Source organism: Squalius cephalus (assembly GCF_949319135.1).
Source record: "Squalius cephalus genome assembly, chromosome: 12".
NCBI lineage: Eukaryota > Metazoa > Chordata > Actinopteri > Cypriniformes > Leuciscidae > Squalius > Squalius cephalus.
This window is the reverse complement of record NC_137133.1, coordinates 8,045,224-8,068,272: the sequence shown is the minus strand read 5'-3', so window position 1 is coordinate 8,068,272 and position 23,049 is coordinate 8,045,224. Positions and strand designations below refer to the sequence as shown.

At 37.0% G+C, this 23,049-nt stretch overlaps 1 protein-coding gene across 1 annotated transcript in view; it reads right to left on the bottom strand.

Annotated features, from left to right (window-relative positions):
• The window catches only part of akap12b (A kinase (PRKA) anchor protein 12b), a 39,128-nt gene that overhangs the window by 13,467 nt on the left and 2,612 nt on the right, over positions 1–23,049 (bottom strand). Inside the window, exon 2 of the mRNA XM_079888509.1 lies at positions 3,970–4,072. Within this exon, the coding sequence (XP_079744635.1) occupies positions 3,970–4,072 (103 nt within the window). The remainder of the gene's footprint in view (positions 1–3,969; positions 4,073–23,049) is intronic.

Below are 23,049 nucleotides of genomic sequence, written 5' to 3'. Positions count from 1 at the left end.
ACGCTCATTCTTTTGCGTCATTGCTTCCTCTTCCCTCACTAGTTTCCTTGACAATTAGGTCATTTTCTTTCCCTCAGCTAATTTTTCATTTTCAGAAAGGACATTTTGACAATGACTCTTACAGAGTACCTCACTACTCCAATGAGCTGTCACAGTGCAAGGTACAATTTGTAACAGTGACATCATAATTCATCCCACTGTTTGGTCCATTTGGTTTACTTATGCTCTATGTAGCTATGTCATTGATACTGCAATCCAAACATTTATATATATATATATATATATATATATATATATATATATATATATATATACACAGTATATATATATATATATATATATATATATATATATATACAGTATATATATATATATATTACACACTACCATTTGTGGTCAACATTTTTTTTAAATGTTTTTTGAAAGTTTACCAAGTGTCACCAACTCTTATGTTCACCAAGGCTGCATTTATTTGATAGAAAATACAGTACAAACAGTAATATTGTGAAATATTATTACCATTTAAAAACCGCTGTTTTCTTTTTTAATATATTTTATATTATGTAATTTATTCATGTGATGGCAAAGCTGAATTTTCAGCATCATTAGTCCAGTCTTCAGTGTCACATGACCCTTCAGAAATCATTCTAATATGCTGATTTGGTGCTCAAGAAACATTTCTTATTATCATCAATGTTGAATACAGTTGTGCTGCTTAATATTTTTGTGGAAACAGTGATACCTTTCCTGATATATATATATCTTCAAGATTCTTTGATAAATATAAAGTTTGAAAGAACATCATTAATTTGAAAATGATTTTTTGTGGAATATTATAAAATGTCTTTGGTGGCTTTTAATCCATTTTATGTGTCCTTGTTAAATAAAAGGTTTAATATCTTATATCTTAAAAAAAAAAAAAAAGTTTGGTTGGCAAACCATACAACTAGTTCCCAACGTGACTTAGCTCAATGACATAATATGAGACAATCAAATTTCTCATGAATGACCTAAAGGTAATAAGTTAGTGAGATTTTATGTCAACACGTAGTAATGTAAAATATCAAGCCAACATTTGCTTGTTTGAACTGTGTATTCCCTCTTTATCCAGATCAAATCTCACTTTCAATATCCTTATGTCAATAGTCAGGACGAATGTTTAACAGCCAAACAAAAATGAAACTACACTCTCTTTCTGCTTTTACTTTTATTTCTTTTGATTAATGCCTTTTTTACATCTCTTATACAATTTTATTGGCGCAAATTAAATGAATTAAATTACACTTAATCAAATATATATTCACACTCTCCCTGTGGTTTTCTCTTTCTGCCAAGGCCTTCATCGCTCCACACTTCTCACATTCCATTCTCATGTCATCTCAACTTTCCTCATCTGTGTGTCTGAGTATTACTGAAACATACTCATAGTATCAAATGCTTACTCAGTCAAGACAATCCGTCAAGTTACTAATAGACCTCAACTTAAGAAATCAGTGCAGTTTGTATGTAGTTTCAAAAGACCCTGACCTGAATATTTTTTGTCATTTTGAACTAGAAAACAAGTAGTCAACCAAAATAAAAATATGTTCACAATTTTCCAGGAATCTGACCACAAATCATACTGCAGCTCTGGTAAAATGATTCTACGAACACACACACACACACACACACACACACACACACACACACACACACACACACACATACACACACACTGTCAACATCAAATCACTCAGATTTGGATTCAGAGTCCGAACACCAATAAAAAAGCTGAAGCAATTATCAACCATCTCAGAGGTGGAGCTCTCTGTGGACACAATTCCACAGAAATAGGTCAAACATTAAAAAAAACACACATACTAAACTGATAGCAAAAAGAAAATATACAATAAAGCGACACACTTATGCCAGCAGGAATTCCTGAGATAAACAGATAATCACATACAGCCTGTTAAAACATGTTTGATATGGAGCACAGACTTATATCCTATCAGAGTAAAAGCACACACACACACACACACACACACACACACGGCTTGGTGGGGGAGGAGGACTGTGTATGAGATAATGGTTGAGCTCACTCTCTGGACTCACTCACGCCGCCGCCTCCTAAACGCCTGGCAGCCAGCTTGTGTGTGTGTGTGTATGTGTGTGTGTGTGTAAGTGGGTGGGTGGGAGAACTTAATTCTTTTGCAAACTTTTGTATAAATGTATCTGATGCATGTCTGTTCATGCAGGTCATGCAAATATCTGTGTTTGTAATTTTATGCTGATACAAGTGCATCAGTTCAATCAAGTGTGTGTGAGTGAGCGTGCATGTATGGCTGTGTGTCCGTGACCATTTGAAAAACTAGGGGTATTCAAAATCGAAAAGATGCTGATTAAATGTATGTTTTTTTAATATCGAGAGCATTACTTTCTTTGTTGATTTTGGCAGAGGAGACATTGCACAAGATATTTCTGGCAGAGTGGACACCAAAATAATCATACTTCTCTCTCATTTGACTTTTTGTGACTCTGCGTACATGGTTTCTATTGTTAAGTTACACTAAAAACTGACAGCATCATATTTTGGGAGGTTTCTTAACAATGGAGAACGGACAGATATATCAACACATTAATTTTACACAGTACATTTCTATAACACGTTCCAGGGGTTTTTCTGGTACTCTGGGGATGTTGGAGAAAATGAATGGCTGAACTGAGCACGCAAGAAAATGATGGCTAAATACTCTTGGCTGGCATTCATCATGCAGATTAAATAAAGCCAGTATCGAGATCAGAAATTTTGGGAGTGTTTCAATGGCTTGTCCTGGTATTGTCATGATTGAGACTTTTCTACATACCGGTAATGTCTTACTGCATCTACAGCCACAAAGACAAGGAACAGGCTTTTATTTGCATGTGAATTTGTCTCCACTGTCAGATGTGGCACAGAAGACAGTCTATTTGGTCTTCTTTGGTCTTGCTTCCTGTCATTTCCTTAAGTAAGATCGGTTTCCAAGTCAATTTTCTTTCGTTCTTGCTTTGATATACTTTTAAGACATGTTCAGACAACGAGAAATAACATTCATGAAAGAAATAACAATGTCCAATTTGTGATCAAATAATTATTTTATATTTGATATTCTCTGAATGATTCATTCACGAATCGGGTACTTCTCTAATAGATTCTCATGAAAAATTGTGATCCTTCCCATCCAAAGAAACTTATATTGCATTTAAGGTGTACAATTTATCAGATCATGTATTTCCTGGGAATCAAACCCATGACCTTAGTGTTGTAATTGCCATGTTCTACTGTTGAAGCTACAGAAAAATGGTGGACTACTCATTTTATATTCACAATTCTTTGTTTATACACATCGAAATGCAAATTCCTATTCCTATCTTGGCAGTTTTCCCACCTAAATTTTGTACAAATGCATGGTTTAATTACAAGTTTGTTATTCTACAATATGGATTCCTTTTTTCAGTTTTTCATGATGAAATTCCTCCCTTTGATCACAAAAAAAAAGACACCTAAGATCTCTTTAAGGGGTCAGCTAGGTCATGGCTTACTAAATATTATTGGGGGGCAGCATCTCGGTGGTCTCTCTGAGTTGAAAAGCAAGAAAATAATGCAAAAAAGCAATATAAATAAACACGGTATGCATTATTGCTCTAGGGTTTTCTCACAGTCCATTGGTAGGTCTATGTTGGTGTCCACTCACTGTAGCCTCTATGTAGGTGTTCTCATCCCTATTATAGCTGGGGATTATGGGAAGGATCAGCTGGGGTACGAGGGCACACAGATAAAAAGATAAAGATCACATCTTAAGCCTCACACACACACACAGACCCCTGATGCTGGGAGGCGGACTACTATTAGTGTCAGTCATTGTCATTCCACGCACACAGACACGGTAATAAAGATATAAGAGTGATATATACACACAATGTACAAACGCATATAGTAAGAGCATTTACCCTCAGCCGGTGGGTTCTCCTCCGTGTGACCATTATACTCTGTCTGATCATCTGTCTTCCCATTAAGACTGGAAATAGAGATCTGTCCATTCTTCTGAAGAGGCTAGAAAGAAAGAAACAGAGAGATGAATGGTCAATATTGTACTATGATCTTTTCAGCAGGGCACTGGCGATACAATTTAGTGTGTAGCTAGTCAAAACGGTGATATATTGTAAAGATTTTTCACATGCTTCTTGCTCTCTCTTTGCACCAGACTTTACTAATTTGTAGTTTTAGCCTTTTGGTTTTGAATTTTCACCATATAGAAATAATCAAGTGTGGGTTTTTTTTCGTAATTTTTTTTTCACATTGTAGTATACACTAAGGTTTAAAAGTTTGAAACTTAAAATGTTTTTGAAAGAAGACTCCTATGCTTACCAAGGCTTAATTTATTTGATCAAAAATACAGTTAAAAACAGTAATTTTGTTAAATATTATTACAATAATAAAAAAACAACGTATATTTTGTTATATTTTAAAATGTAATTAATTCATGTGTTGGCAAATCTGAATTTTCAGCATCATTACTCCAGTCTTTAGTGTCACATGATCCTTCAGAAATCATTCCAATATGCTGATTTGCTGCTCAAGAAACAATTCTTATTATTATCAATGTTGAAAACAGTTGTGCTGCTTAATATTTTTGTGGAAACTGTGATACATGTTTTTGTCAGGATTCTCTGATGAATAGAAGTTCAAAACAACAGCATTTATTTGAAATAGAAACCTTCCAAAAAGGAGCCACCACTTTTGGAGATGAGAGCTGCGCACCATCCTAAAGGTTTGGCACTTCTCTTGTGTATAAAGTAAAGTGTTAAAACAGGTGCAAGAGAAGAACTCAGTTAAGATTTGAGGGGATTTGACAATCATGGTTTTAATTTCAGTGCAAGCTTTCATGTTGGCTACATTCCAATTCAAAATAGCATTGATGATCTGACCGGCTCAGGAATTTAGACGGTGTATCCACATAACCAAGTATTCACAAATCCTACCGGTACAGTAAATATTTCAGCCAGGACAGAATGCGCCGATTCTAAAATGTGGCCTGTCGATCACATTTAGGATTCTGTCAGCATTGCTGGACAGGACTGTAATCTAAATAGCACCTTTATACTCTAGTAACTCTACCGATTTAAATAAGCTTCTGAAAGGTTAACTGAGGATTTTCAGTATATGATAAAGATATAGTTTATCACCTTTCCCTTCCCTTTCTACTGTCTGATTGGCTTTTAAAGTCCATTAAGGTTTGGAGAAAACAAGAATCACAGACATTAAGCAGCATCCTATCAAAAAGACATTTCACTCTGAGCAGCCCAATTTTATTGAGTTAAAGGCTTCAGGCTAGTTTAATAATAGAACAGTGATAGGAATCACAAAAGACTCGCTTGTGGGGCTGAGGAAAATATGTGAGCAATGCAATTATATTAAGAAAGTTAATTGCTGTTTAGAGGCAGAAATAAACATAAGTGAGAAGACTCAAGCCTCGACCAGCTTTGACAGTGGTCCAGCAGGTGTCCTTTAAACCCATCCTGGCCTCTGACCCCCAGGCCTATCTCATGACATGTCATTCTCTACATTCCGAAGCCCCTTCACAGAATTCCAGCCTGATGGGGGACAACCCCACCCAAATTCCCCTATCAAAGCTACGTTTCTTCCCTTCCTTCATCTGCATCTGATCTGACATCACTTGCCATTAACAGATCCATAACTTTTAAGGTGTCAAAAATACACCATTGTTCAAACGTTTGGGGTCAGTAAGATTTTTTCAAAGAGGAATTAATACCTCTATTCAGCAAGGACATTTAAATTGATCAAACGTGACAGTAAAGACATTTATAATGTAACAAAATATTTATATTTCAAATAAATGTAGTTCTTTTGAACTGTTTTGAACTGAAAAAAGTGTATCATGGTTTACAAAAATATATATTTTTTCATATATATATATATATATATATATATATATATATATATATATTAAGCAGCACAACAGTTTCAACATTGATAATAATAAGAAATATTTCTTAAGCACCAAATCAGCATATTAGACTGATTTCTGAAGGGTCATGTGACACTGAAGACTGGAGTAATGATGCTGGAAACTCAGCTTTGCATCACAGAAACAATTACATTTTAAACACATTAAAACAGAAGAGTTATTTTAAATTGTTGTCACAATGTTTCCATATTTGGCAACAATAAATAAACTATGAAAATCCATTCTCCACAATACATTTATTGAGGAATTGGACTGACTGAACATCATCACAAGATCAAATGTAATTTAATGAAAGACATCACATCATGTCAGCTATTGTTTGGGTTGTTTATTCAATTTTCAACATGTGATTTTCTTTATCAGATCATGCAAAAACTATTAAACAACTGTAGCCTGATACTTACTACACTTGCTGAAATCTTCAAGCGGAAAAAAAGTCAAGATCACCATACTGATCCATATAGGAAGATTTTATGCCAATTATAACAGTGAACACAAGGGCAAAACTGACATGACATGACATTGACTATGGATAAATTAAGCTAAATAAATCTTGCTGTTTTTAAAATGCATCCAGTTCTGATTGGCCAGTTATGCAGTTTCTGCAAAAGGTGCAAAAATCTGAGCCTGCTGCTAAGATCATAACTCACCCCGGGGCATTTAACAACTGTTCAACCAACAAAAAACTGACAGAATGTGTGAGTCACTGTGCTTGAGTGTGACAGTTGTTTAACTGAAATAACTAAAGGTAAACACAATCTGTCTTTACGGCACCACACAATTGTGGGTGGGAGGTTTGCACAGAGGTGTGACATCAGGTGTGAGTGTGTGTGTGTTGTCACAAATGTGATTTGTGACTGGCCTTGTGCTCTGCTATTTCAGCACATTTATGCTGTACATTAATACAACAAAAACAATGTTTTCTTCCACACATTCTCACTCCCAACTCATCACATATGGACGCTTGGTCAGGATCCCTCTGGATCACTTTTTAACACACATGGCTCCCCTTTAGCGTCATTTTTTGATATGCAGTGTACTCATTGCTTTCACACTAAAGCCCATTGCATTAGACACATTTGGCGTCATAACACAATGAGTGTCAAAAACATGATGGGCATGGGAATTTTATCGTCATGATGAAATTATATATTAGGGGAATAATTTTGCCATTATGACATATATGTTGGGATTTGCATAATTTATACTATTTAGACATGTTTTAACCTAACTAAACCTGTATATTATATAATATAAAACATTTCACCATGTTATTATCTCCATGAATGAAAATGAGAAATGTAGATCTACTTTAAAGAGAATTTTACAGCAGAAGTGTAGAGTTAAAAACAAATAATAAAGTGTTTTAAATATTACATGTATAAAAATATTTGTATTGTCTGGGGTCGCATCTTTGTCACCTTTTAACCCCTGATGAGTTTGCATCTCTGTTCTTATGTCTTTCCTAAAACTTCATTATCTGAAAATACCCCCATCTTTTTAATGCTTTCATCTGTTCTCCTGCCCTAGAACGCAGTCATCTGTCAGATTCCTTTTCTCTCCTCCTCCTCCTCCCCTCTTCTGCAGTCTCTCTGTTCCATTCTGCAGATCAGAGGTTCAGGGACGGCTGTCCATCCCACAAATCACTCTGCAGAGAGGTTGCAAATCTCTTCACTGTTGGACAGAAAAAGACAGCAAAATAGAGGAGAATTTATGCCCTTCTAAACATCTATCCAGTTGTCAAATACTACCATAGCATTCATCTGACAGATCTGTGACCTTCTGAAGGTTTTCAAGACTCTCAAGATCTCAATGACATTTTTATGGAAGCTTGTTTCCGCCACTGAATAATAAATAAATAATAATAATTGCGATTTTTTATCTCACAATTCTGACTTTTTTTCTCACAATTGCGATATATCAAGTCAGAATTGTGACTTTTTTTCTCAGAATTGCGAGATATGAAGTCAGAATTGTGAGAAATAAAGTCGCAATTCTGAGATATAAAGTCGCAAATTGTGAGATATAAAGTCGCAATTCTGAGAAATAAAGTCGCAATTGCGAGATATAAAGTCGCAATTGGGAGATATAAAGTCGCAATTCTGAGAAATAAAGTCGCAATTCTGAGAAATAAAGTCGCAATTGTGAGATATAAAGTCGCAATTCTGAGAAATAAAGTCACAATTGCGAGATATAAAGTCACAATTGGAGATATAAAGTCGCAATTCTGAGAAATAAAGTCGCAATTCTGAGAAATAAAGTCGCAATTGTGAGATATAAAGTCGCAATTCTGAGAAATAAAGTCGCAATTGGGAGATATAAAGTCAGAATTGCATGATATAAAGTCGCAATTGCGTGTTATAAAGTCAGAATTGTGAGATATAACTATTCTGAGGTAAAAAAAAAAAAAAAAAAAGTCCGTCTTTTTTCCCCTTAGAATTGGACTTTATATGTCAGAATTGTGAGATATAAACTCGCAATTATGTGTTATAAAGTCAGAATCGCGTGATATAAAGTCACAATTGCGAGAAAAAAGTCAGAATTCTGACTTTATAACACGCAATTCTGACTTTATATCTCGCAATTCTGACTTTATAACACGCAATTGCGACTTTATAACACGCAATTGCGACTTTATTTCACGCAATTCTGACTTTATATCTCGCAATTCTGACTTTATAACACGCAATTGCGACTTTATAACACGCAATTGCGACTTTATTTCACGCAATTCTGACTTTATATCTCGCAATTCTGAGAAATAAAGTCAGATTTGCGAGATGTAAACTCGCAATTGTGAGATAAAAAGTCGCAATTATCTTTTTTATTTATTTATTTTGTGGCGGAAACAAGCTTCCATACATTTTGGACTGGTAATAAATGTATACTTTAAATTAAAACTGACATACTTACAAAATTAAAATGACAACAAACAAGTGGAGCCCATATAAGTGTATGGATATCACTGTTTGAACTTAAGATATAATTAGAATTTTTTTTGTCACTAGAGTAATAAACAATATCGAACAAACCTTGACCTCTTGGTATGAACGGTTAGATAATTTATATATTTTGCAGGATACCTGAACACTTGAGACATCATTTTCCCAGTGTGGCCTCAGTCTCTTAAAGGGCAGTTTAAACACCTCAAGATGAATTACAGTGAGAGAAACCGCCTTCAGCAGGGTGTAAACTACAGACATCATCGTATATATATCAAATTCTCATATAGCTATCATAAAACTGAAAGGCCAGGCTAGTAAACGTGTTATGTGACTACAGATAATAAATGGATGCATAGCATAATAACAAAATTGTCATATACATTGTGAGAGGTCCAGAGGGGACATTACATGACACATAAGCAAAGCTACAAGTTCTTGATTTTGGAAAATATCTCTATTTATTTGACTTTACACAAACTTGTGGAGTTCGAGTGCTGCTGTCATTACAGAAAATGTGGGACAAACTTTCAAAGACATTTGAAAATTCATGTTCATTTTACAATTCAACTTTTCACTCAAATTATGCTGCTGATAATATAATTTGATAAGATAAGAAGAAAAATGTAGCAAATTAGAAAAGTTCAAAATAGCAAAATGTTCACTAGTGGTCCCAGACTTGAACCGCCTTCTACGCATCCAAATATTTTTCATCATTATAGAAGTGATAAGAGAAAACATGTGATGTACTAATCAAGCTGTAGACAGACAATATCAGTGGTCAGAGAACCGGACTCTGTAGGACTCTTGTGGTGTGTTTGCAGAGAGTGGAAACGAAACATGATAGAATCTGTTGTCAAAGGAGTCTACAGGGAACTAAGACTTTAGATCTACAATCAGCAGCTGATGGTTGAACATGTTAAAGTCAGCAGACAGCTCCAGACAAACTTAAACTGAGGAACTAATTGCCTTAAAGGGATAATTCATCCAAAGTCATACCGATTTGGAACAACATGAGAGTGAGTATGAGAGTTAATAAAGACAGAATTTATATTTTTGGGTGAACTATCCCTTTAAGCAATTTGATTACACAAGGAAAGCTGAGGAAGTGACTAATTACCCTCATTGCTTGCTTTTGCTATACTGTAATTTTCTTGCAGCGAAATTGCAATTAAGACTGGTATTTGAGATCTCATGATTGATGCATTATTATTCACTGTTGATGCCCCAAACACAAACCTCCTAAAACACACTTCTCTGATACAACAAACTGTATAAAAGCCACCAGACTATTAATATAACCCTATAACTATAAAATAATAATTCTCACATTCACCTATTGCTTATACTTAGTATTAAAAGTACAATTCACCCCAAAAAAGTAAAATTCAGCAGAATGCCCATGCAATAAAAGTCAATAGGGTCCAAAACACTATGCTTTCATTCACTACTGATAAGGACAAATTGGCTACATGATTTCCATACTCTATTAATCAATGATTGCTAGCAGCTTTCTGGAGATTTACTTAGTGGGACAGACAGTTATTGGGACGACAAACTATTTAGCTGTTTTTGATATACACATATTACACACATTTATCTCATTTAACTTAATCTGCTCAAAATTCCAGTTGAATTTCAAAACAGTAAACTACTCATCCAGCACAAGAGAGAAAGACTTGCTTTGTGTAGGGGGTTAAGCACACAGATACACATCCAAATTTGGGTAACACATACTCAGTATTGGAGCCTCAGAGACCACAAACTGCATGCATCATCTCCTTCGACACAAACACAGATGTGAAACGATCAGTCTCTGGCAACACACAGCAAACCACAGTCTATCTCAGTTAAGTAATTTACTTCACAAACAATCTACACCAGTGTAGTATTACTGTGGTAAACTGCCCCAGTGTTTGAACAGGCTAGCGATTACAACTTGATCCTGACAATAAGGCCACCAAAATATACTGCGCCCTTACATGCCTAATCATATCAAATGTACAGAGTCAATTTGAATCAGTAACACTGCTCAAGATCACAACAGTATTTGAGGTCCACAAATCATCAGCCTTCTCAAAGTCTGAATCAGAACCAGAGTGTCACAGTCCAAACCGCCCGTTTTTCACTCACTGAAGGGGAAAATCTGTGGCTTCAAAGGCAGACAAACACATCATCTTGTTGCCTAAACTTATTAGACTTTGGCAAATTTATGGGATTTGAGCTCCACATTTACAAATAGCATAGTGACAGCTTTGCATTTCTTCGCCCCCTGACTTGATAAATCACATATCTGCAAGGCTGTGAAGAGATTAAGTGCTTGCATTGCTAAAACGTCCTTCGTGTTGGCTTCAGATTTGTTTGTTTCATGGAAACATATGCAGTGAATTCTTTACTTCTTGTTTGACGAAAGAGGAATTTATTTTTTGGCACAGACTGGGAGCTATATACAAAAAAGGAGCGATTTTGTTATTCCAGGAACTTGTACATATAAATGTCCATGCGGAGAGCCTTCCAAGCTGCGAGCCACCCCACTGCGCATTTTCCTGATTTTCCTGACACACTATTTGTCTCAAGCCGATACTGGGAGTCCTCTGTTCCTTCCACTCCCCTAACAGCTGTCACTAAGGCCACCCTTATGAGCAAACATCAATGTGATAGGACAGGACCTCCCTGTGTCTCTGGCAGATCGGCTGGACGTCCCAGATTCAGCCCCGAAACTGACTGAAACAATAAACCTCCTCCTCTCACTCTATCCCAAGGGTCCTCCTGTGATTCAGATCATAAGAAGAAAGGAAAAGTTCAGATGTGACTCTCCTGTTACTTTAAAGAAACAACAGTCAGAGTTTAACATGAGGATCTGGTGGGGATAGTGAAACTGGATCAGTTTAATGACCGCAAAAAAGTGAAAGTTCACCTATTATAAAGAAAAATTCTGCACTAAATAGCCATCACTAGACCATATTTAAAGGGTCTTACAAAACCTGCAATTAACTGTCAGCACGCATCCGGCATAACCAATTGACCGACTACTTGTCAGTGATGCAGGGTCTTTAATACACTTTCGTGAACTGTGACTACTTACACTTTCAAATTACATTTCCTGTGTGTTGTTGAAGAGACAGAAAGTGCATTTACCATTTTCCCTTATAAGACCTTATTAGATGCAACTCCAGGGAAATTAGTTCACCCACTGCCACCAACAGCCACATGATCTTGTAATCAAACCAAAGAAGATGCAGAATTGTTTCAGACAAAGGGCTTGAGCTCACAGTGATTCTCACATGCTGCCTGATTTTATTTTATGCCCTAACAATGTTACTGTGGTAGAGGCATGTGACCAGCTTTGGTGGAGACATGCACATTCACAAACACTTTCAAATAATCCTAAAGGGATAGTTCACCCAAAAATAAAAAATAAATGTCTCAGTGTTTTGTTTGTCCATACAGTGAAAGTTAACCGTCACCAAAATTGTTTGTGTTAGCAACGTTTTTCAAAATATCATATTTTGTGTTGCACAGAAAGAAAGAATCTTTTTTCAAAAACTTTGTATATGAATCTTATTATATACTGTAGTATGTTCATATGTATTTGAACCATTATTCATTCCATCACAATCAGGAAGAGACAAACCAAATTTAACTGCAGACATCATCTTTATCATCTCTAATAAAACCAGAAAATGCAATCAGTGTTTACAACAGAGCCTTCTAGGATTTTCTTTATACTGTAACTCTCGGGATAGATCTGAAGATAACATTTCCAAATGTCCTGGCGTGGCTGCCAGCCAGAGCGATATATGACCTTTCAATCAATACATGATTGTGCTGCGATTTTACAACTCTCCCTGGATGCTACAAATTTAATATGTGCTTTCTAACGTCCACCTCCCAATGCTCATATACAAAAACTTGAACCATTACCAGAAATAGGGAATACAGCAGTTTGTTAAAAGGCATGAGTCATGATTTGTCTTTCAAGGATGAAGAAGAGTTATTCTGTCCTCTCTCAGAGAGAGAGAGAGAGAGAGAGAGAGAGAGAGAGAGAGAGAGAGAGAGAGAGAGAGAGAGAGACAGGACAGCATCTAGTTATTTTTGGTACAGCACTGAGCGGATGAGACTCTGCACTGCAGTGAAGGGGAAACAGCGCATGCGCCTGATACAGGATGCCCTTAAAGTCCAACTGAAAACAAAATTGACCCTATTTACTTTGTTAGCGCATATTACTAGACTTGTGGTGAAAAATGAATCCGTGCAAGTTAATACACAGAAAAAAATTGTTTGCCGTCGTAATCTTTCATCAAAGTCTGAAAAGTTACTTCCGGTCTGGAATGGCGTTCCTTCTCTGATGATGTAGGTTTGACGGCTTGGGTTGGGAAACGCTTAACCACTCCCCTCAAACCGTTAGTCTGTTATGAGCAGAGATGGAGAGGAGGAGCGCTAGAGTAAAACCCTGCCCTCTGTTCAATATTCCTTTTCACTGGGAAATACATCACAACACTGGAGAAAACCTCTTGCTTCCTTCTTTTTTTAGTTGTCCTGCAAACCCAATGGGCCTCATTTACCAATTTAACATAGAAACGAGCACAGAAATCATCTTACGATGATTTATTAAACATTCGTATGCTGCCAATCCCATCGTACGAATGATCGTACATTGATAAATGTGGCAGCTCCAAACAATCGTCATTTGAATATAACGCCCCTAAAAATTCACGGTTTAGAAGCCTTGCCCATAGATTTTAACGTAAACCGGTCAAGAAGAGAAAGTAATGTCATGAAAGAGAAATTGATCTCACTCCAAACAAAAACATTAACCTCGTAATTGCAATTAAATTAATAAACAATTCAATTAATGTATATGAATATTAAATGCGGGTAAATAAAATGAGACATTTACAAACATCATAAACACTGTAGCCTAGGCTATTTTAGTTCCCCTCACTCCACAACAAATTCATTCAATTTAACGGTATTCAGAACAGAACAAGAATGAAAATAGCAATAAAATCTCTCATTCGACACAAATCCAAATGTTTCCATATTCACAATCTAACAGTTGGTTGCTAAATTATATTTATTATGTAAAAAGGCTTTGTACTTCACTCGTGTTCCAATATCCAAAATTGTGTTTGGTTGGGCGCTGGGCATGCTGATTTTACAGCGGACCATTTAAATTGAACATTGTAACTTTTATGTTTGGTTGACTGCATTTTAGTTTGATGATGAATGGCTGAAATATCAAGTTAGCAACGCTAGAACTGATATGAATTAATTAATTAATGAATGTGGCATTTATATAGTGCTTTTCATATGTACTACTGTACACCCAAAGCGCTTTACAATCATGTTGGGATCTCTCCTCAACCACCACCAGTGTACAGCATCCAACAGATTTCCTATGCTGCTAACTCAAAAACTTCCGTTCACAAGCTGAGACCTGACATGAGATTTGATCGTAGCCACCCCTCACGTCCATACTGATAAATGCCAAGTTTTGTGTGGAAATGACCGTACACCCAATTTTCTGTTGTACGTTTGTTTTGTAAATGAGGGCCAATGTTACAAACAACATGGGGACAGTCCCAAACTGGAGACATGTAAACGGTACAATACTTACAATACCATGTAAACAGTGCCATTCTTACAATACCATGTAATGTGATGTCTTGTGGGTGTCCCCCCAGGCTCGATTCTGAGGCCTTTTATTTTTTCACCTGTTTATATTCCCATTTGAAATAACATCTCATTTTATCAGTACAAGCCAGTCCCAGGTTAAGCGAATATCGTTAATCATCTCCTAACAAGACCACATATTAAGGTCTGGGTAGATTAGATGGTAAGCAAACAATCAGTTTTCATAATCAACATGTTGGATGCAGGGGAAATGGGCAGGAATAAAGATATGAGCGATATGATATTGTTATGGCTAAGCGACTGGGTCAGAGTATCTCTGAAACGGCTTGTGGGTTGCTTCCGGTCAGCAGTGGTCAAAATTTACCAGCATTGGTCCAACTGGCGACAGGGTGTTGGGCCCCCAAGGCTCATCGATGTACAAGCCAATGAAGGCTATCCCGTCTGGTACGAGCAAACAAAGTCTACTGTGGCACAAGTCACACAACATTTTAATGATGGTTATGGGAGGAATGTGTCACAACACACAGTGCATCGCACTCAGCTGCATATGGGGCTGTGTAGCCGCAGACCAATCAGAGTGCCTATGATGACCCCTGTCCACCGTCGAAAGGGTGAGTGTCGGAACTGGACCTTGGAGCAGTGGAAGAAGGTCACCTGGTCTGATGAGTCCCATTTTCTTTTACATCACGTGGATGGCCGTGTATGTGTGCACCATTTACCTGGAGAAGTGATGGCAGCAGGATGTACTGTGGGACGACGACAAGCTGGTATTTATGTGAACGTTTACTTATGTGTCTTCTGCAAGGCACTTTGTAAACACTGTTTTAAATAATTCTATGTAAATAAAGTTTTACATACCAATATAAATAAATAATTACTCAAATCTAAAGCTACACAAAAAAGTATCCTTTCTCATAAAGAAATAGCATTCTGTCTAAACAAACATGGTGGTCTGAGCCATTTACACGCAAACACTGAGTCATAATTATTATCCATTAGTGATGCTTTGCCATGACTTAAACGAATGCTATAGGGCCTGTTTTCAATATTGATTTTACTCCTTCAATCTGCTATCAAGCTTCCTGTATTATCCACATCCTTTCATCAATGATTAGAAATCAGTTGTTAAGGGATCTTGATGAAAACTCCACAAACAGCTGGGTACAAATATCATCATTCACTCTTAACTCAGAAGAGCTGTTAGGAGAGTAGAAAGATGAATCTCTCAAAGCCTTATGACTCGATGTTAAATGGAATCCACACTTTAATTACATCTCATTGATCTCATTGAACTACATCTCCCAAAGGGGCACAGCTAAAGGTCACCCAGACCGTTAAAATGCAATGCATTCATAAACAAGGAAAATCCTATATTAAAGGGATAGTTCAACCAAAAATGAAAATTCTGTCATTAATTACTCACCCTCATGTCGTTCCAAACCAATAAGAATTTCGTTCATCTTCAAAACACAAATTAAGATATTTTTGATGAAATCCGAGAGCTTTCTGTCCCTCTATAGACTGCAATGTAATCACCAGTTTCAAGGCCCAGAAAGGTAGTAAAGACATTGTTAAAATAGTCCATGTGATACAGTGGTTCAACCTTAATTTTATGAAGCGACGAGAATATTTTTGTGCGTGTGATGCTGATGCAGGATCCGGCCAATACTGAGCCGGCTTAGAACCCGGAAGCGCTGTACTGTCTTTACAACGTGAACAGCATCAGAAATCTCTCGGATTTCATCAAAAATATCTTAATTTGTGTTCCGAAGATGAACGAAGGTCGTACGGGTTTGGAATGACATGAGGGTGAGTAATTAATGACAGAGATTCACAAAGACTGAAATGTGCACTCATATAGCATTGTTTATTTGCATATGCTGTCTGTTTTTTTGCTCCAGATTCACTAAACTTATTATGCAAATACGGTATAAGCACAAAAACTCCCAAATAACCTGTGCTAAATACAATTTGCACTCGGCTACATGGATGCGCCTATATACAGTATAGCCCAATGCTCTTCTCCCTGATTTGATGCATTACTGCTGTCATCATTGCTAGGAAATGCTTCCCACAAGAGGTAAAAGCAATGCTAATCATGCCAGGCAAATGTGGTTAGTGGAGAAGATGCAGGGTTTTGCACTGAAATACAGCATACTAAATGGTTTAGTGAATTTGCCCTTTAGTGTCTACGTAAGAGCGGTTCCATTTTGATGGGTAAGATTGTTTTGCAGCTTCAGACAAACTGTTATACAAAGAATTGCTAAAGAATCATGATCAATGAAATATTTGATTCATTTCTGAAATAAAAGAGCAGTGAAATAATTATTGCAAAAATCTCAGCTAAAGCTTTTTTTTTTTTCTTCTTTTTTTTTTTTTCCAAGAACAAATACATATCAGATCATCTGTTTTGAGGTTCATTTGAATGGGAGTGGTTCCTGTCTGTGATGACATTACATCCAGTGCCATCCACTGATTGTGGCTTCTGCCTAATTTTATTGACATGATCATTGTCACTCTGTGTGGGAGTGTTTATGTTTGCATAATCTCTTTGATTTTAAGGCTGATTGCTATAAGCATCACACAAAACACTGCATGGGTTAGTGGATCTATGACTTTGCACAGTTCGTCCTGCATCTGCCCATTTACAGAGAAACAACAGTTATGACATCAGCTAAAACCAATCAGCATTACTAAGCAATAAAACTAGCATGCAAACAATCTGGGACCAGCTGGACAGCACAATCTGCCAGACCAATAAAATTTATCAGAGAAAAGAACATCATTACACTGCAGTTTTTATTGCTAGTAACATCCTCAGCATCTTTCTTGGTTCATAAATGTAACTTAACTGGAAACAAAATGCACGAGGATACCAATAATATAACCCATGATTGTTAGTCATTTATAGTTGATCAATCAAAAGCATTCTGTCACCTGTGCTTGAGGATTCACATTCAAATCCAAAAGACTTCCAGAATCCATCCTAGTGAAGCTTCCCGATGATGCTTATCTTCAAATGTCGATAGTCTCCACTACATTTGTATTAAGCTGTGAAGCAAACACATCTAGGAGCCTTTAGTTGTTGTTCAGCAGTACAATAGATTTCTTGTGTAGCTGTGAAGTGCAGACAAAAGTAAGCGGTTGACTGGGATTGTCTTTTTCTGGCAGGGCAGTAATGAAACGTTATTGATGCTGCTGACTCCTGATGAAAGCACTTCTCCAAAAGGAGAGCTTTACTTTTATCAGCAAAAGCACATCTACAGCGAAGATAAGGAAATACGATGGAATTGCTTGTTTACTTGAGAAAACAAGTGAAACTAAGGAAAAAAAAAGATAAAGAAGTATTTCTTTGCTCCATATTGTTAATTAAAGAGGGTACATCTTGTGTTTTACAAACTGTCTCTTCGTTCTACCTTTGCCCTCATTGGCCTCTGGTTTTTCTATTCTGGAAGACTGTTTTTATGTAACTCTGGCACTTATTAACATTTTATGAGGCCAACTTTACTTCTAAAGAGGGAGAGAGGGGAGGAGGGGAGTGGAAAACAAAAAAGAGAGTGAATGTGATGGAGGAGGACAGTGAGAGTTGGCTGGTGAAAATAGAACCCTTCTATTTTTGACCCATGTAAACAGGTCCTTAATCATTAGAGAGAGCCAAAGAGAGGGTGATATGGCACTGGCAGGGGCAGAATCAGTGAGAAGACTGCCTGTATTTAAACACAAATGTGGATTAAATCTCCACAAATACCTTTTCTGTACACAAGAAATGAAAGAATACATTAGTAAACAAATCAATGCATATGCAATACAGTTGAAAAAGTTTGTGGTCAGTAAGAGTATAATGTTTTACAAAGAAGTGGCTTTTAGTGAGATAAATTTTTTTGTGGAATATGAGTACAATTTAAAATAAAGGTTTTGTATTTTACTATATTTTAAAATGACATTTATTCCTATGATGGCATCATTACTCCAGTCTTCAGCGATCCTTCAGAAATCATGCTAATATGCTGATTTGCTGCTCAAGAAACAGTTGTGCTACTTAATATTACAAATATTTGAACAATTACACATTTGTCAGGATTCACTAATGAATGTAAACAAAATAAAAAACAGTATTTATTTGACAAAAAAATCTTTTGTAGCATCATAAATGTCATTATTGTTACTTTTGATCAATTTAATGCATCCTTTCTGAATAAAAGTATTAATTCTTGGGGGTGGAATCTTACTGGACCCAAAATTATGTGTGGGGAGCTGACATTAAATATAAAGCTGGCATGTCTTTCAGTGTGACATGCTATCCATCTAAAACAAATGTTAACGGCATTTTTCTTATTCTTTATATAAGAATTTGCTTTTGCACTTGCTTTTTTGTACTTGCATCAATTGAAAGACTACATGGAGTATGTGTACTAATATATATATATATATATATATATATATATATATATACACTCACCTAAAGGATTATTAGGAACACCTGTTCAATTTCTCATTAATGCAATTATCTAATAAACCAATCACATGGCAGTTGCTTCAATGCATTTAGGGGTGTGGTCCTGGTCAAGACAATCTCCTGAACTCCAAACTGAATGTCAGAATGGGAAAGAAAGGTGATTTAAGCAATTTTGAGCGTGGCATGGTTGTTGGTGCCAGACGGGCCGGTCTGAGTATTTCACAATCTGCTCAGTTACTGGGATTTTCACGCACAACCATTTCTAGGGTTTACAAAGAATGGTGTGAAAAGGGAAAAACATCCAGTATGCGGCAGTTGATGCTAGAGGTCAGAGGAGAATGGGCCGACTGATTCAAGCTGATAGAAGAGCAACTTTGACTGAAATAACCACTCGTTACAACCGAGGTATGCAGCAAAGCATTTGTGAAGCCACAACACGCACAACCTTGAGGCGGATGGGCTACAACAGCAGAAGACCCCACCGGGTACCACTCATCTCCACTACAAATAGGAAAAAGAGGCTACAATTTGCACGAGCTCACCAAAATTGGACAGTTGAAGACTGGAAAAATGTTGCCTGGTCTGATGAGTCTCGATTTCTGTTGAGACATTCAGATGGTAGAGTCAGAATTTGGCGTAAACAGAATGAGAACATGGATCCATCATGCCTTGTTACCACTGTGCAGGCTGATGGTGGTGGTGTAATGGTGTGGGGGATGTTTTCTTGGCACACTTTAGGCCCCTTAGTGCCAATTGGGCATCGTTTAAATGCCACGGCCTACCTGAGCATTGTTTCTGACCATGTCCATCCCTTTATGACCACCATGTACCCATCCTCTGATGGCTACTTCCAGCAGGATAATGCACCATGTCACAAAGCTCGAATCATTTCAAATTGGTTTCTTGAACATGACAATGAGTTCACTGTACTAAAATGGCCCCCACAGTCACCAGATCTCAACCCAATAGAGCATCTTTGGGATGTGGTGGAACGGGACCTTCGTGCCCTGGATGTGCATCCCACAAATCTCCATCAACTGCAAGATGCTATCCTATCAATATGGGCCAACATTTCTAAAGAATACTTTCAGCACCTTGTTGAATCAATGCCACGTAGAATTAAGGCAGTTCTGAAGGCGAAAGGGGGTCAAACACAGTATTAGTATGGTGTTCCTAATAATCCTTTAGGTGAGTGTATATATATATATATATATACATACATACATACATACATATATATTTATAATTATTTTTTAGCATGATATATATTTATAAAGTGATTCAGTTTGACTTCAGTAAAAGTGGATTGTTTATTATGTCACCCTTGAGAAGCACACTTGAGAATGGACATGTCCCTTTGTCAAGACATAGACAAGCTCCATATGACTCTATATATTAAGACTATTAAAAATAGCTTAAATATCTCTGCTCCAAACAAGTTCAACTCATAATCAGGAGAATAACTGGATCTTTAAACAGGAAGTTACTTCATTAGCATCATGCCTCCTCTAATTTCCTTCTCTGGACAGGAAGTCCTGCTCTGAAACAGGGTGGTCCCTTTAATGACTAATGTAATTACCCAAAAAAAATGTAATAAACACTCACTAAACACCTCATAGACAGATTATCACTACTAAAGGGACGAAATATTTTTCCACATCATCATAACTAAATATCCACCTTTCACTCATCTGTTTTTTTCTTCTTTTCTACCTTCCCTCTCTCTGGCTGATGACAGCTCCATCTGCATCCTTCATCTGAGTGAATTAGCCTACTTTAAGTGCCTCCCTCTCTCCTTTAATAAAAGACTAATGGGCTTTTCATACAGCCTACTTCTTCCTTACTGCAATTCAAAACTGTGATATGACAATGCATTGAAGAAATGAATACATCAATATGATCAGCAGGTTCTAGTCCTATACTTATTTAGACTCCTACATTATATTATATTATATTATATTATATTATATTATATTATATTATATTATATTATATCATTATAACAGCTAAACAGACAACTTTTTCAACTGATTGAGACATTTAGGCTAACAAATTAGTCAAACCTCAGGAAGTCCCCACTCCCACTCTGGTACATTAGTGTGAATGGGATGAGGAGCAAACAGCCTGGCAGACCGCCGATGCCAAACCCTCATTAAACCACTGATCCCCTGATGTCTGTGTGCATTTCCATCACATCCTATATTACATAATCTTACTCCAGCTACTATTTGCACTCATCTGCTGATCCTGGATCAGATCCTCTGTCCATAGGACTCATTGAGCACTGTTCCACTATGAACAATCACTGATCTCAAGTCAGGGTCCTCAGTTACATAGAAGGAGATTGATTTTAATCAATGTGAACGGAGATTCAAAAACTGCTGAAGTGCAGACTTCATGGATTTTAATAAAATATTAATTGGTAACACTTTACATTCAATCTGTTAACATTAGTTAATGAATATGGTATCATGAACTACATTGAAAAAAAAATTACAGCATTTTTTTATCTTGGTTAATGGTATTTTATAAATATTGTTCATTGTTAATTCATGTTTATTCATAATACAATCACAGACAGCGCTTAGATTAAGCCAGGATTAGGCCTTAGTTAAACTAGGGCATTTAAGTAGCTAGAAAAAAAGCATTACTGGTGTGCATGGACCAATCAATGGCACTGACATATTTTAAGATATGTCAGTGCAAGTTACTTTCAGTTAAGACAGCTCAAGCATGCATTGTAGTCAGTGACTAGACCTAAGCCTTGTCTCTGACGGCATGAATAAAGTTAACAGAAATTACGAAAATATTGTTCATGATACCTAATGTTATTACATTAGACCTTACTGTTAAAGTTACATTTCATAAACAGTTTCATAATAAGATGACACAATTGAGTTGAGATCCGGAGATCAGGCAGAATTGGGACATCCATTCACATTTGCTCTGTCTATCTAACAGTATGTTTTTTCCACTTGACCTCACCTGAATCTCACTTCTCAACACTACCTGTATTCAATGTGACAGCTAGAGAGGCAGCATGACATCTCATACAGCATCTGTTCAGTTTCTTAATTTCTCATTTCTTTCACGTCGTCTCCATTTCTTATCTTTACCATTCTCATCACCCCTAGCAGAAAAGCACAAGCTAATTATCCATCTACTTGTTTTCCCTCCCTGTGCCCTTTCTTTCACTCATTCTACATGATATGTTCCCATTCAGACCAGCCATCTTTCTCCCACGTCGCCCTCCCTGAATCACTCTCTCTCTCTCTCTCCCTAGTTCTCTTTCTTCGGGCCGATGCACACTCAGCACCCCTCTGCCCCGGGACCTGTCCTCCAGCCCATCCTAAATGGGCCCTCTGTTCTCTTCGTCCTCCACTCCCCCCTCTTCTCGGGTCCCATCCTTTATGAGGCTCTTATCTGATTGCAAATGCTCCCACACCACCCCTCTCTCATTACCGCTCTGACATAAGGGTTTTATGCCATCCTTCATAATGTTAAATAAGTTTACACATTCAAGTTAAACTCTACTTCTGAGTGTTGAATAGTGTGAATCTAATCCAGATAATCACAACTAAAGGGTGTTTATGAACTTGTCAATCAGTGCATTGTTGGTTTGGAAAAAGGCCTGTGTGTGTGTGTCTCATTGTAAGGCCAACACAGGCATTATTGTGAGTTTATGTTTGCAATTGAGTCTTTAAAAGAATCGCGGACTTAGCCTGAAAAGTTTGAAAAGGGTCGAGAGCCGAGGTTCAGCCGCTGTTGGTTTTTCAACAAAGTGAGTGTTTTAGAGGCATTTTAGGGGGAGGAAATGTTGAAATGTGAGGGGATGTCTGAGTAGGTGTTCAACCCCATCCATGTTTTGACCCATTTTTAGAGTGCGCGAGTGTGAGCGAAAGCGAGAGAGGAATTACTAAAATTCCTCTGTGCGCCAGAGAGGATGTTTATCAACCACATCTCCAGTAGGGCGCCTCACACAAACGCTGTATACACAGCATGTAGC